Here is a 16,367-nt window from a genome sequence, read left to right on the forward strand (position 1 = left end):
AACTGAGCCACCCAGGCACCCTGAAATGGTGCTATTTTGATTTAGGTATTCTTTCAGCAAATAGAGTTCTCAGTAAGAGAGACCAGGCAGCTGTTAGCGCCCCCTGTAGCCCACAGTGAGTAGGGTTCTCAAGTAAAATCTAGGACTATGAGTTAAATTTGCATTTACATTTTTTTAGTGTAAATATGTCTCAAGTATTGCAGGGACAGACTCATACTAAAAATATGCCTATCTGAAGTTCACATTTAACAGGGCACCCTATATTTAGTACATCTGACAACCCTAGGTGAGACATACATGGGAGGGTGAGTGGTAGTGGGGAATGAAGCATCTAACAGCCCAGTAGTCTTACAGGAGGCAGGAGGGAAACAAGGAGAAGGAAGGAGGTGAGTAAAAGGCACCTGAGAGAGGAAAGAAAGGCAAGAAGACCAGCTCTTCCCTGCTGGTCCCAGCTAATAACAAATCTGCTTGAATGTACACTCTATAAGCAAAGGGACTTCCATTTAGAGAACTACTTAGAAAAAGCCATAGAAAGCAGTGAGATGAAAAAATATAAGAGATGGGAACACCAATGAGTAAATGCAGTAAATCTGGAGAGATAGTTTTTAGTTTTCTCCTGTCATGTCTATTTCATTTGATGTTTCAAAATTCCCTGAAGCTCTGCCACTGAAAAATACTTCTAGGGAAGCTCTGTCTTCCGAGATTTGTTCTTTGTTGGCAATATTCAGTCCAACGGATGCTTCCAGAGACCCTACGTACACAACTTGCTTTCAACTCGGAATTGAAATAAACAGAAAGACAATTATCTAGTAGTCATTGATGGCAGCCAAAAATAGTTTGTACAGATCCTCTCAGTTCACTATTATCAAATGGATTAGGTTATTAAGGTAACCACGATAATTTATTGTAAATAACAGTGTCATATGAAGGGGTTTTGGTAGTTTCTGACAAGAAATGTGATGGAAATTTCAACCACATTAAAGTGATTACCCCACCATCTCTTTGGTGTTAATTAAAATCCAGCACAAAAAGCAAATGCTGGAAAAATCACTGCTAGGGACTTAAATTTCTACTATGGTAGAGACATAAATTCATTTTTGAAGAGACTGGGTCAGATTGCCCTATCACTCTCAGCTAGACTAGAACATTACTTGGTATCAAGCTTAGTTCACATAGAAACCTTTAAAATTGAACAGATTTCTTTTGCTTTCTATGACCACATCAGAACAGAGAATATCCGGGTTCTGACAGGTGCCAGTGGAATTCTCTCACAATTCTGCTGTTCCTTGGGCTGTCCGGGGCAGAGTGGTGTCCTGGCCTGGGAGAAGAGAATGGGCCTCCACTTCCATCAAATAGGTTCCTTTGGAAGTGGTCATGGCAGGTCTTCCCAAAGGTAAGTCCCCTGTTGCTTAAGATGTACTGAATTACTAAGTCTTTTTTTTTTTTTTTTTTTGTAAGTTTATTTATTTTTTTAAGTGATCTCTACTCCCAGTGTGAGGCTCAAACTCACAACCCTGAGATCGAGCCACACGCTGTACTAACTGAGCCAGCTAGGTGCACCTATTCCTAAGTCTTTAAAAATATATTATTCTATTTTCCTCATTTCAGTGCCTTGTCCTAGAATCCACAGTTGCATTTTTTTTTCTATCCCTTGCTCCAAAGCTGGGCTGTCTGTTGCTACTAAGTTTTTATACATCCGTAGATATGGCTATTACATGCACATGATTTTTTTTAAAGGATCAATTCTCTGTAAACTCTTTTGTAACTTTTTGTTCACCTGAGAGAAAATGAAAACGTTTGTATGGTCTTCTACCATTTCTTCTTTGTATACTCTAATCATAATAATGTAAATTCATAAAGAGAGCCAGCCAAGTTAAGCTAGGGCTGTTGTATACCATAAACTACTACTTGCAGAGCTGTATACTGATATACTACCCAAGGCTTCCTTGGGTTCAGAAGGAAATTGGTGTTCCAGGAAGCTGTCCCTCTGATAGTATCTACTGATTCAAATTAAGGGTCATGTCCTTTGGCATTTAGTCTTATTCTGGCAGGAGTGGTCAGATCTTTGAAGAAATGGATCTTTTCCAAGTTAGGCCCTCTGATGTCCAACTGCTAAAGCAATAAACTCTAGTCAGACCAAGTTTTTGAAGAGAAAGTCTCAGGAAGGATTGCTGCTTTACACAGATAAAAAGGGCTTTTTATCTTTTAAAGCAAATCACATGGCTCTTTTTGTTCGTTGACCCACCAAGGGAAGTTTATGTGAGGCAATCAGTATTGAACAGTTTGTGCTTTATAAATGTCACCAGATTTTTTATTCTGGTCCACTGCCATTATCCCCGGAGATTCTAACACCACTCATATGTTGGTCTTGTTTCTTAACCTCTTAAACCCGGTCATTTTCAGCCCCCTGTGAGACGGCCAACCTGGACCTTTTAAATTACTTAAAAGTGTTCCGGGGGTGCCTAGGTGGCTCAGTCAGTTAAGCACTGACTCTCGGTTTGGGCTCAGGTCCAGATCTCACAGGTTGTGAGATCAAGTCCTGCCCTTCATAGAACTCTGTGCTGATTGGAACTTGCTTGGGATTCTCTCTCTGTCCCTTCCCCTCCCCAACCCCCACCTGCTCTCTGTTTCTCTCTCTCAAAATAAATAAGTAAACCTAAAAAAAAAAAAAAAAAAGGTGTTCTACCTTCAGGATTTCAAACTTTTAAGTTCTTCATTTTGACCACAACCTCTTTACCAGCCCCACTCCTTCATCCCAACTACCAGTTCCATGGTGTATTCTTTGGCCCATCCCTTCCTTACCTAAAGGCCTCTATTGTCCATCCCCATCTGCCTTTGCTTGCCTTCTTTTGTTCCTTTCACCTCCTGCAGCATCTTACCTAAACCTAATTTTGGACAGCCCCAAACCATTCCACTTCCTCCATTCCTACACACAAGTATTGCTAGAAAAGTCGTGAAATTATACAGCTGGAACTTCACTCTCATTTGAAGATCCTTGTTTTCATCTTTAATTGAATTCCCATTAATTTCCTGAAGGAGCTCTCTCACCCTTTGCAATATTAACTTGAAAAATGGCTTGTCTCCTAAAACCTCCATTCCCTTTTCTGTTAATTGGGAAGATGGGCTACAGCAGTACTTCTCAAACTTTAATAGACATAGAATCATCTGGAATCTTGTTTAAAATGCAGATTCTGATTTAACGTCTGGTGTACCAAGTGATGCAATCAATGCTACAGACCATATTTTGAGTAGTATCGTGAGTAGCTTCAAGTGAGCTCAAGCTTATTTTAAAATAATAATACAACAACACTCATGAGTCTGAGTCCTGAGTCATAACCTCACTATTCTCACTGTCAGCAGATGACTTAACTAAGATCTACAAGCCATCTGCAATCTGCTGAAGCCTCTTCAGCAATTTTTGTCCTTTCCAGTAACTTTCCCATCCTGAACTTTTCTCCCTTTTCTTTTCTAGGTTACTTTTTCTACTTGCCTCCATTCTGTCCCTTCTTGGTGGCTTGAGACCTTGTTCTCTTCAGTTAATCCCTTTCCACTGGCTCTTTTCGCAGCTAACTGCAAATACCTTTAGGCTTGTAGCCTGACATAAACCATGCCTTGCTAGGGTTAGTATAATAGACAAACATCTCAAAGGTAGGCACCATCTCTACCCCTGGTGTCTTTCTAATTCCACATTTGCAGCTGAGTATCTCTACCTGGGTGGCCTGAGGACCTACAAACTGAACCACTGTGGGAACCACTCATCTTCACCCAAAGCAACTTCCTGCCTTACTTTGTTATTTTTTCTTGTTCCTTTCCCCTTACTCACATACCTACTCAATTAGCAAATTGTGTTGATTTATACTTTCAAAATGTCAGTTGCAGGCTAGTCGACTCTTGACTGTCTTTCAAAAAAAAAAGTTCTTTTGTAAAGCTTTGTACCTGAAGATGTTCATAATAGTGTTACTGATGATAATAATAGAATTGGAAATAACTAAGTGCTCAAAACAAGGGAATAAAGAAGTAAATGTAGTTTTTAATGTTACAGTGACTAAAATGAAACTCTGTGTGTTGGCATGGACTAAATGAAAAGCATCTACAAAATGGTATGTCTAATATGATCCCATTTTTTAAATAGGAAGGAAGGAAAGAGATACCTGGAGAAATGTATTTTAAATAACATTTCGTTGTGCTGCCTGCCTGGTCAGTCGGTAGAGCATGCAACCTTTGGTCTCAAGGTTATGAGTTCAAGCCCCATGTAGGAGAAAACATTACTTAAAAACATAAAGTCTTTTTAAAATTAAAAAAAAAGAAATAACATTGTGTTGATTCCAAAATATTAATAGGTATCTCTGGGTGTTAGAACTGTGGATGATTTTTACTTTCTTCTTTTCATCTCCTGCATAGCCTGAAATTGTTACAATATATGTGCTGTATTCCACTGAGACACAAATGCAGTAGATACTAAGATTCCCAGATGAATGTGAGGTACATACACAGATTTTACAAAAAGAATAAAGAAGAATCTGACTCACAACCTCTGGCCTCTTAGCCAGGCCAAACATATAAAAGAGTCAGAGGAAAGAAAAAGATAAAGAAGTTTCTTTAGAGAGCCATTGCCAGGCTCTGAGTTGTGTCCTCTGCCCCAGGACCTCAAGAAAGATGCTTCAGCAGGAGGACTTGGAGAGCCTCCTACAGTATGGGTGACCCAGAGTTCTGGTGCCTGAGAAAGCTAAAGCCTCTGGGGATGGGGCCTGAGTGTGTCTGCAAATATAGAAGATGACAGAAGGGCCAAAAAGCAGTATTGGAAAGGGAGTCAGAGGCTCCTTTGAGTCAAGGCGACTGCCTTGAAAGGTTTCCCAAGGGCCAGATGGGAGCCAGATGTGTTGGGGTTGGGTTGTCTTGGGCTGGAGAGGAACTTCTGGATGCCCAGAGGGTTGAAGAAGTTGCTGCAAGTAACCACCTACATATAAAGATATATGGCCCTAGAAGAGTGGCCAAGAGAAGAAGCATCAGCTTTAACCAGGCTCACCAAAAGCACCTGCTTTAAGTAGCTGCTAGGCCTAGAAAACATTAACCATTCATTCTTACCTACCCTCCCATCCTAGCCCTCCACTGTCCATCCTCCACCTTGGCTGGGGGCAGAATTGAACCAGGAGTGACTGAACCAGAAAAGCCAACCATGTTCCCAATCCCTTTCCGCTGGGAGGCTTTAATCTGAAACTAATTTAAGCTGGCAGATTAGAAATGATGCAGTGCTGTTTGGAATTTTTATTGTTCTAGAACTGGATATTCTGATTTCTGAATTGAGACTTCATTTATTACTTAAAGTGACCATAGAACTGCATATTGTCTGAGGAACAGCAAAGTAATGAGACCTGCCAGGTTTTCGTGTAGAGGAAAGAAAGATTGAAGAAAGGGTGGGAGAGAAAAAATCAAATTGGAGTTTTATCACAATCTGTTCATCAGATTCTGTTAGCAGAATGCAGATGCCTTCTTCCATCATTTCTTGCCACCGCAAACTTAAACACTATCTATTCTAACAGTATAGATTCATTTTGCCTGTTTTTATACTTTATATAAATGGAATCTTCAGGATGTGCTCTTTTGTGGCTGGCTTCTTCCTTTCAACATTATGTGAAGTTCATCCATATTGTTGCATGTAACTGTATTTCAGTCATTTTTATTGTTGTACAATGTTGTATAGTGTGAACACCACAACTATTGATTGTACCATTCATGGGCATTTAAATGCTTTCTGTTTTTGCCTATTACAAATAGCACTGCTTTGAATAGTATATTACTTTTAACAATAGGGGGACAGCTATTTAAAAATCTCTTGTAAATATTCTTTCCCTTTCATAACCATTACTACCATCCCAGTTCAGGCCTTCAGAAACATTCACTTGGACTATTCATAATAGCCTCCTGATTGATATCCCCATCTATACATAGTTCATCATAAACAATGCCACTAGCTTTATATTCCCAGGGCATAATTCTAATTATGCTGCTTCCCTTACTCCAAAACATTAAATATTGGTACACCTGGGTAGCTCCACTGGTTAAATGTCTGACTTCGGCTCAGGTCATGATCTCATAGCTCGTGAGTTCGAGCCCTGTGTCAGGCTCTGTGCTGACAGCTCAGAGCCTGGATCCTGCTTTGAATTCTGTGTCTCCCTCTCTCTCTGCCCCTCCATCACTTGCACTCTGTCCCTCTCTCTCAAAAATAAACACTAAAAAAAAAAAAATTTTTTTTAAAGCAAAAATATTAAATGTCTCCCCATTGCCTTCCAACCAGAGCCTAAGTTCCTTAGCTTAGGCATTCAAGGCCTCTTCCTTGCATTTGTGTCCTAATCTAGAACATTTGTGAGTCCTAGTCAAGCTAGGCCATTGCCATGTCCTAAGCACAGGCTTTTTTTTCCCTTCTCTGCTTCTCTCTTCATGTCACTCCCACTCCATGTTACATCTTGGTGCCACTGATTGACATTGCTTCCAACAACTAACACACCTGGAGGATTTCTTGTCTTCCTATGCTAAGCTCACATATACTTCTTCCAACAGGAAGCATACATTCCCTATGGCCCAAGGTAATTTGCCATTTACAGTGCTCTGTTGGAGTCTACCTTATGTATCATGAACTGTCTGTTAGTGTTGCTTTTAGTCATGTTTCATCTTCCCCACTGAACTCTGGTTCTGGTGGGGCCCTTGTCTGGTTCATCTCTGTGCCTCCCAGAGCAGCCAGCCCAGCCTCTTACTCATAGAAGGGGCTCAATACATGTTTGTTGAATGACTTTGGAGAAGTTGTTTGAAAATATCTTCCTGATTTTTATCTCCAATTCCCACTTCTCCTTTGAGTGAATTCCCCTCTTGCTCCATGGTATTTTGTGTGTGAGCTAACTCAAGAACATAGTCTTTGGTGTCTGATCCTTTGATCCTCAAGAAATATTAACTTCTCACTGCCACCCTCTCATTACCATGTAAGCCCCCTATGTCTTATATGAATTCAGTATGATGTATTAGGCATCATTATGTACATGCACTGTGATAACTGGAATAAAATTTGCTATACACCTGTAAGACCTCATTCCAGAATTTTTACTCTTGGAAATGTTTTAGATCTGTTATTGGTTGATTTTTCAAAGTTGCCTTTGTTTGACCACTGTGGACAAAATGCATTTGGGGTGAAATTTGGGGATCTCAACTCAGGTCCATCAATCATTTCAAAGCAAGGAGAAAATAAGACTGGAGCATTCTCTTACTTTCCCATCAATAACTGGCTTCTCAAAACTAGTTCCTAAATTAGTGACTGAAAATATTGGTTATAATGATCAGAAACCTCATTCATTTGCTGTCTCCCCTGTTACTACCCCGAGAGAGGCTGGCTGATTCTGAGCATCAGAGATGACTTAATTTTGTGGTAAGAAAACAGGAATTAGAGGAAGCCAATTAGGAAACCTCAAGGAAGAGGAAGTGTCTCTAGGCTAAAGGGAAGGCTGCTGAGTCTTATTTCCTCTCTGTCCTTAATTCGGTCTCTTGGTGCTGGCCAACTTCTGTACCTTCTTTTCCCCACCTGATTAGGGGGCTGGAATGGGGGTAAGGGTGAGGGTGGTGAGCAGAGCGAATGAAGTTAAATAACATTCCTAAAGACCTCAAGATGATAGGTATGAAAATCTTATCAATGAACTGATTGATGCTTACAGTTCCCACCCCCCTGTCCACAGCCGTGGGTGAGGCTGCATGTGTGTGGGACAGGGTGGGTAAGAACTGGCTGCTCTCCAAGTTAAGAAAATAGACTTTCACTTCTGAACAATAGCAGAGTGCAGTGTAGGTTGGTGCAGTACTTGGTTTCCTTCTGTACTAGGGTGAGATCAAAGCAAAATAGCCAACAATCCAGTCCTTTATTCACCAGTGGCTCCCCTTTACAAAGAGAGAAGCTGAGTTCAAGTCTATTAGTATGTGACTTATTTTCACAGTAGTGGTTAATATTTTTTTCTTTGTGCCTTTAAGGTGGGTACAGCATGCTTGCCTGTTTAAGAAACTGAGGTCATGGTCATCAGGTAGTCTCTGGCAAGGCTCAGATTGTAATTCAGCGCTTCTGACACTCAGAGCCTGACCATGTTCGAGACTCAGGCCCCTCCCTTCCCCTTCAGATTTTTCACTGGAACATTTGCTGTTCTCTTAAGCTATGCAGGGCTTCCTGTGTTATCATGCCTAAGGGGAAGTTGTATGTTAAAAACCACCAACGGTTAAGCCCAAGACAGCTGGGGTCTTCCATTGCTTCTTCCAGTATTCTGGGGAGACCCATGAGAACTCTCAAGTGTTTCTCAAGACCTTTGGCTTCCAGAAACAAGAGATCAGTCGAGCATTGCATCTTCATTTAAGGAGGGTTTGAGAAAGCAAGAGAAACGTCAAAAGTTGTAAGAGGATAATACTGACGTTGTTATAGCTAAAAATCAAGGGTAAACTGAAAGCTAAAGGTTTTGGCTCTAAAAAAGAAAAAAAAAGTTTTGGCTCTATTTAAGGGAAGGTGGGGGATTCCTGGATAGTTTTAGTTAAATGTCCTTTGGGTTAGGCTGATGCAAGTTTATTCCCTTTCAAAGCAAAGGACATTCTCAATATTGGCGATGACTAATAGAATCCAGGCACAGAATTATATGGACTGGTAAGGAAAGGATGGAGCAGAATGGAAATGACAGTTGTGTGACTGCTATGTCAATAGACATCATCTTGTACTCACCATTGGTATTGGAGGATGAGAGAACCACACTAGATGTTATGGACAAGGGGGCAGGGGAGTGTTGCTTTATTAGAATCTGGTCACGTAAAGGATTTGAAGGACTTTCAAGTAAAGGCATAATCAAGTGCTTCATGTAAGTCACAGAAGCACACTTCCCCCACATTTGGTGCATTTGTCCTTCTTTTCTGCCCATAAATTATATAGAACTAGAGTACAGAGACATCACTTTTCTCCTTCCCAGAGACTCAGCCAGAATGACAACTCCCAGGCAGCCAACCATAGCTACTGGAGGAAGAGCTGTAGGACTGACATTGCTGTGAGAACGATACAAACAGGGAAACATACAAATAGAGCCAGGTCCCTGCCCTCAGTTCCCTGAGAAGCACCTGACTGGGAAGTCTGGCCAGGGAGCTGGGCAGAGGTCTACCTCCCTCCTACTGTCCACCCAAGCTGCTACATCCTGAGCTCTGTCCTGGCTCCAGTTGACCTTTGGGGTCCCTTAACATCAAGAAATCCTCACTCTCCTAAAATACTGTTACCAGTGTTGATGGCTAACTCACAGGGCAGTGTTTCAACATCTGCTAATATCACATGGAAACACAGATAAGCTCCATTTTTATATTCCCTGGGCTCACTGTAAGCTAAGGGCTAAATTCTTATCTTGCCTTTAAACACCACGTGATTCAGCATGTCTGCAGTCACTGGGAATCTACGCTGCCACTTTTTACCTTTGCCTTGTGGGTAACCCCAACCTTCCACCTACCTCCACCCCCAGGGGAGAATATGGGCCTTGCCAAATGGAGGCCCCCAGGAGATTTTCCAAGACTCACAAGATGTCAAGTCATCTCTAAAATTTTTCAAAAAACCAGAAAGTCATTTCAAAAAGTCTAACTTGGTGGCCCCACAGAGAGGAAGATCAAATTTTCCACACAGACACAGCAAGTCTGCCCCCATAGGCCTGTGTTAAAGCTACAAGAGTATTGACGACTTTGGTGAAAGCTCCCTAACCCAAGGGGGAAGTCCACCTGGGTGAGTAGTTTGGCTGCTGCTTGGCACCCAGTGGCACATAGTCAGTCTGCTTCCAGGGGATTTCCCTTAGCAGTGGACTCAGCGAGGGGTTTGTCTTTCAGAAAGATTTCCCAGAGGAATTCATTTGTGTATGGGGAAAAAAAAATCTCAAATTCTAATATAAAATCTCTGACCTTTTAAGTTTTTGAAATTTGGATTTCTCATTTATTCACAAATATCTCCAAATTAGGAAAAACAAACATAACAGAAAACTCAGATAGTGAGCATGCATATCCATTGAATGATCTGAGTGCTTACTTCATGCTAGACATGGTTTACCATTGAGGATACACTAGGGAGCAAAATAAATGTGACCGCTGCCCTAAGGGAGTCTAATGTTCTAATTGTAGCTTTCAGTTTGTGTTTGTGTGGAAAATGAGGTTGATTCTTTCCAGGTTGAGTACTAAAATGTATATACCATCTGAAATCCAATGCCTCTTTCAGGGCCCAGCTTAAATGTAACATTAAGAAGGGATGAGGATTTGTTTGAACATGTGACATCCTAATGGCTTCCAGTGTCTGTGATTTTAAATATCCCATCACTGCATGGCAGTGGGAATGAAAAGCAGACATATCCTATCCCATAGGAATAATCAACAGGATTTGGTAACTGACCAGACAGGAAAGCAACAATAACATAAACTGTTTAATGCGCCAGGTTACGTGCTAGGTACTTTGTTTAGTTCTTCACTTGCCTTCTCATTTAATCCTCACAACAGCCTCCAATAAAGTGGATCTTATCCAAAATTAATAGATAAGGGAATCCAGACTTAGAGAGTTTGCATAAGGTCACATATCTAGTAACTGCCACAAATGGCATTTAAATCCATATTTAAATAGAAAAGGATGTACTCCTAACCCCGATGCTGTAAGGGATTCATTCATTCAACTAATATTTATTGAGCACTTGATATATGCTAGGCATTGTTCAAGTTGCCTGAGCTACAGGAGTGAACAAAACAAAGATTCTTGCCCTCGTGGAGCAAGTGGGGGGTGGGGGCAGTGGGGGTGGGGGTGGGGGATGGGACAATAAACAGTGAACAAAATTATGAATTACAGAACAGAAAAAAAGAAAATGAAGGATCAGGATAATATAGGGACAGAGTAAGAAGTTTTGAGGAATCGAAGACTGCTGCAAGGTTTGGGTTCTGAGTACTTGTAAAGTGTGGTACAAGGGGCGGGAACTGGCTTGGTGGGGGAAGAAATGACATGATGAGCTCTGTTTTAAATACATTGCGTTTTAAGGTACCTTGTGTCTCAAAGTGAAAAACATCCCACAGGCAATTAGATAAGAACGTGTTCTGGAGAAGGGTCCAGCTAGAGACGTAGGTTTGGGAGACATCAGCATGGGGTGGGGGGCTGTTGAGGCTGTGCGACTAAAAGAGTTCACCCTCCTTAGCAGCCTTACAAAGAACTCTTTATGACTATTCAGGTAAAGTCCGGTAAATTATAATACACTAGCGTCGCTCAGAGTGTGAGGAAAAAAGCACCCAAAAGGTCAGGAGTTGGTCCTAAGGGTAGGGTAGGGACCTGCGCCAGAAGTAACGGACAACTTTTATCGGTACACTTGGAAATTAGAGCTGGAAAGTACCCTGTGTGCCAAAGATGTTGTATGCATTTACTATTATCTTAATCATGTCTCACTTTTGGACTTTTTCAGCTTGATAAAAATGGAGGTTTAATTTTTAAAAACATTGTTGACGTTTGGGGTTTCCTTAAGAACTACTTAAGAGGTTCTTACACATTTTTTTCCTTTAAATGCAAAGTGAGCTTAGGAGAAAATATGTTAAAGAGGTAAGAATCCTTTAGTATTACTTACAGCAGGCACTCAAGTGCCAGAAACCTTGGCAAAACCGGCCTCCCAGATGCACAAACGGGGGAGGTTAGGGACACCAGCCTAACGTCATGTTTTGCATTTAATATTGGTTAAATAGGAGTGTGCCTTGGGGAAAAGTCAAAATAGGCACCGTTTTACAATTTGAAAAGCCACTTTTCCTCCCCGGAGCCACCCAGTCCGCTACTCCCATTAGTTCATTCAACAAATGAACAGGGCTATACTCCATGTCCTTTCCGTTCTTATCAATTAAAGCAACTTAACTTCATGATTCCTCATATTCCTCACCTATATTTCCTCAGTTCTACTTCTAAGACAAAACTGTCGGGATTGCTGGCCTTGCCTGGCCAGAAGACAGTTCTGTTCTTTCCAGTAGCTACCAGAACCCGCTCCCTTCTGTACCTAAAATTAACGGTTACTGCCGCAACACCTGCAACGCATTTTCTCCTGTAGTAGGAAGAAAAGTGGATGGGTAAAGAGTAGATTAGAAAGAACGCAAGAAATCTAGACACAAGCTGGATACATACGTCCCCAAACTAACGAGAGACTTAAACACATCATCCATCCATTTAGGTCCCACCGGTAGGCAGATTATTACTCGGGGCCCCCAGAAAACTTTTTCGTCCTTGCTGCAGTCCATTCACTTTCCAGATGAAAACTCTAAACCGCCACAACGCCAGTTTCACCTGGTATCTGTACACAGCTCAGACGCGTAACTGACGCAAGCGCTCACTGAAAGCGCCCCCACGCCGCACCGTCCCTGCTCTCCCCACCCCCCAAGAAGGGGTGTGGCCTCGGAACGCTCTCCGCGCCTGAATTGGAGCTGGAGTCGCGAGTTCCGCGCGTAAGAGCGGATGAAGCCGGCCGGTGCCCCGGAAGCAGTTGCTGCAACTTCCGGGGGGGGGTTTGTACGCCTGGTACGGGAGCTACGGGGCTCAGAGACAGTGCTTGAAATAGTGGGTGCGCCAACATGTCCCGTGGTTCCAGCGCTGGGTTTGATCGCCACATTACCATTTTTTCACCCGAGGGCCGGCTCTACCAAGTAGGTGAGTGAACCGAGTCCGCCTGTGGTCCACTCGAATTGCTCTGTCATGGTACGGCCTGGAACAGGCAGACGCGGCCGGAGTTTAGTCCGCGACTGAAGCATGGCCCGAGCTGGGACGGGAGAAAGGCCGAGTCAGGGTCCGTTCCCAAGGTGTTCCCACGCCTGTCTGGAGGCAGGGATCGGGGGGCCCGAAGGCTGAAGGCCTCGGGCTCTTAAGGGCGAGAGGCCTCACCTCCTGGACACAATAAAGAGTTAAGGAAGGTAGGACTGCAATTCTGGACTCTGGTTTCTTGACGCCTTTTCACTTGTTACGTTTTGGGCTGGATGGGCCCAACATCTGGACTTCTCTAAAGAATAATTGGCACCTTAAGTTTGCCATTAAAACACTCCTCTCCGTTTTCCTTTGTTTGCAACATGTACTTCCTTGTAGTAGTTAATTCCACACTGGCATCCAGACCCTTTTATGTGGAGGACACTGTGGCGGTCCTAGGGGATGCAAAGATGTCAAACCCTCTCCTATACTGAAGCTCACAGCTTAAAGAGAGTAATATATAACGTAAACAAACGTATAAAAAGATAAGTAAAAAGTGCCAGATGACAAGGATCTACAAATCAGGACATCTTTGAAAAACTGGCAGATCGAGTGAGTGGCTGTCAATTCTGGAGCTGTTCTTGAAATTAGCATCCCCTTTTAACCCACATCTGAATGTTTCTAAATAGTTTAAAAGCTTGTTTTGAATTGTGGATGAGAAGTGGTGAACTAGCTGTTTCCTGAAAGACAGCCTTAGTGGAAATAAACCCTAAACTATTTACCATTCATTCAGTGTAACAATATATTTTGTTGGATTGAAATGGTGTCAGGGATTCTTAATCTCCTGCCATAGGGAATTTAATTAATATCTGGAGAATCTGATTTACATCTGACCCCATGATCCTTTGATTTTTGAGTGAGTTTACCGCCACAGTGCTTTGGGGAGGACAGTAATACCATCTCTGCTTGGAAATCATAAGAGAGTTGACCTATAAATGAGGTTCTCTTCACCTGTAAATTTTAGAAATAGTTCAAGATAACTTGGAATGAAACTTACACAGTATATGGCTATATACTGTTTACAAGGTAGCAAGAAACAAGGGTAATTCAGTAACCCTTTTCACTCATCCTCAATCGAAAAATATGACCAAAGGCAGAAGAAAGATAACTCCTCAAGGAAGTTTCATTTTTAGTTTCTTTCCCAAGTTTTAGAGAATTTTTCTATATTGGACTACTGCTTTAAATGTTCTATTTTATGATTTTTAATATGTGAACAGGAAAAGTCAGACCTACTCTTTGCTTTGCTATATACCGTATTGTGAAATCCAGCCAAAAAGTAGTCTTTAATACTTCCAGATTAGGTGAGTAGAAAGGCTGGATATAGTGTCAGTTAAGTAATTTAAAAAGATTTGGAATGAAACATGTAGTCCAAAAGCTTAATCTCTAGACAGGATGACTTTAAGCACTGCCTTGTTGAATAACACATTCTGCTATTCAGGGCACTAATTAGATATTGCTAGGAAAAGGAAAGTGAAAGAACAGTTAGTGTGAGCAAGCACTATAGTGAAGAGGTCAGGCCCTGGAGCCTTACCTGGATTCAGATCCTTGCATACTGCATACTAGCCAACCTGGGCAAGTGATCTATAACATTAACATTAGCCTTAGTTTCCGTTTGCAGAGTTGGGTTAACAATTCCTTCCTGTGTGCTTGTTTTGAGGATTAAATATGATGGTACATGTAGAGTGCTTAGCACAGTATTAAATGCTCAGTAAATGTTTTTAGGTGCTTATTTGATTCTTTGGCTCATTTTTTTGGTCTGTTAGCTTAGTAGCTCTGTAAACATGGAGTATTTACTTTTTTATGGTCTATCCATACTTGGTTCTCTAGTGAAATATTTGTACATTATAATATTGTGAATGCTCTTGATGAGTTTATAAACTTTAGAATCCACCAAAGTATATAAGAATTATGAGTGCAAATTGTTAACTTTGATAGTGGAAAAAAATAAAGCAAAAATGGGGAGGTGACTGGGGAAGGAAAGATTAATGGAGAGGTGAGTGTATGCTCCTCCTCTTCCATAGTTGGACTCAAAACATAAATGTAGTCTAAAGGCAATAATTTAAAAAATAGAGGTACAAATTTAAAGTTAAAATGTTACCCATAATTACAGACTGTTGACAGTGTTTGCTCCCAGGGAGTAAGAGAATGATTTCTCATTGTTGTTTGTACTCTTTAGTAACTACTGAAAATTTTCTTTTAATGAATGTATTCAGGGTGTGTGTATGTAAAAATTATAGAACTATACACAGAGCACCAGCTTTGAAATCTAATTTCAGAAATCCCTAAGTTATCAATGAAGAAACTAAGGCCCAGGTGGGACAAAATAAACCTCACTATTTTCGGGCTTTTCTCTCCTGATTTTGCTGATCCTTTGCTGGATAGGTCTGGCAAGGGAGGAGAGGAGTGTCATTTGAATGTGCCTGCCAGGGGGATATGAGCACTGCCCAGTTGCTTCTAAGAAGGGAGTATACTGATAAGGAACAGGAAAGAAATAGACTGGTAGAATCAGACTGGATAGGACACTTTTCTAATCTAGAAATACCAGTCTGGCATAGTATCAAAGCCAGGATTCCTGAGTTCAAGTTCTTGCTCCACACCAACTATGAGAATTTTCTTCGATTTGTAAAATAGAAATAATAATTTCATGTCCCTTATAGGGCTGTAAGGATTTAATGACTTAATGGATACAATGTACTTATTAGAACAGTGTCTTTCACAAAGTAAGTGCTCAATAAATGTTTCAGTGAGGGATGCTGTCAGGAAGAAATGAGTGGGTGATAAAAATGGAATCAAGAGTTTTATAAATAAATGGACTGGGAAGTATTTACTGTTTACATTTTTTGCTATTAAAAAAAAAAAAAAACTCGTGTTAAAGTAGTATTTCTGGGGCACCTGGTCATTCGGTCAAGCATCTGACTTCGGCTCAGTCATGATCTCACAGTTCATGAGTTCAGGCCCCACTTTAGGCTCACTGCTGTCAGCCTGGAGCCCATCTTGGATACTCTGTCCCCTTCTCTCTTTGTCCCTCCCCTGCTCATGCACCTCCCTCTCTCCCCCCCCCCCTCAAAAATAAATAAACATTAAAAAAAAATAGTGTTTCTGAACCTAGACTTCTCATGCCCTCCTTGAATCGATTTGAAATTAAATGTCTGCATACATAAATACATACATATTATAACTACACCAGAAAGTAACGAGATCAAACACTATGTTTTCAAACCTCATATACACCCTCTACATCCCCATGCCAGTGCCAAGTTTTCTAATGACCCCACCTGCTTAAAGATCACAGTTGTTTTGTCTTTTCATTTGGGAGAGCGCCCACAAGTGAGTGGAGGAGGGGGGCAAAGATGCAGAGAGAGAGGGGGTGGGGAGGGAGAGGATCCCAAGGAGGCTCCATGCCCAGCGCAGAGCTGGATGCAGGGTTCAATCCCAGGACCTGAGATCATGACTTGAGCCAAAATCAAGAGTCAGACGTTCAACTGACTGAGCCATCCAGGCACCCCAAAGATCACAGTTTTAAAGAGGGTAATAGGTGGTGCTAAGGAATGAGATGCACTTCTCATTTATGTTCCAAGGTTAGGGAAAGACAGAA

At 41.5% G+C, this 16,367-nt stretch overlaps 1 protein-coding gene across 2 annotated transcripts in view; it reads left to right on the forward strand.

The window, feature by feature from the left end:
* The first annotated feature begins 1,278 nt into the window (after nt 1-1,278).
* PSMA6 (proteasome 20S subunit alpha 6) overlaps nt 1,279-16,367 on the forward strand; it is a 30,195-nt gene continuing 15,106 nt past the window's right edge. Inside the window, exon 1 of one of the 2 annotated variants that reach the window (XM_042942985.1) lies at nt 1,279-1,393. In XM_042942985.1, coding sequence (XP_042798919.1) covers nt 1,375-1,393 — 19 coding nt within the window. In that variant the 5' untranslated portion in view covers nt 1,279-1,374. Of the gene's footprint in view, nt 1,394-12,516; nt 12,683-16,367 lie in introns of those variants that run through there. The other variant, XM_042942983.1, reaches the window with a different exon arrangement.

The sequence above is a fragment of the Panthera leo genome, chromosome B3 (genome assembly GCF_018350215.1).
Source record: "Panthera leo isolate Ple1 chromosome B3, P.leo_Ple1_pat1.1, whole genome shotgun sequence".
Classification (NCBI taxonomy): domain Eukaryota; kingdom Metazoa; phylum Chordata; class Mammalia; order Carnivora; family Felidae; genus Panthera; species Panthera leo.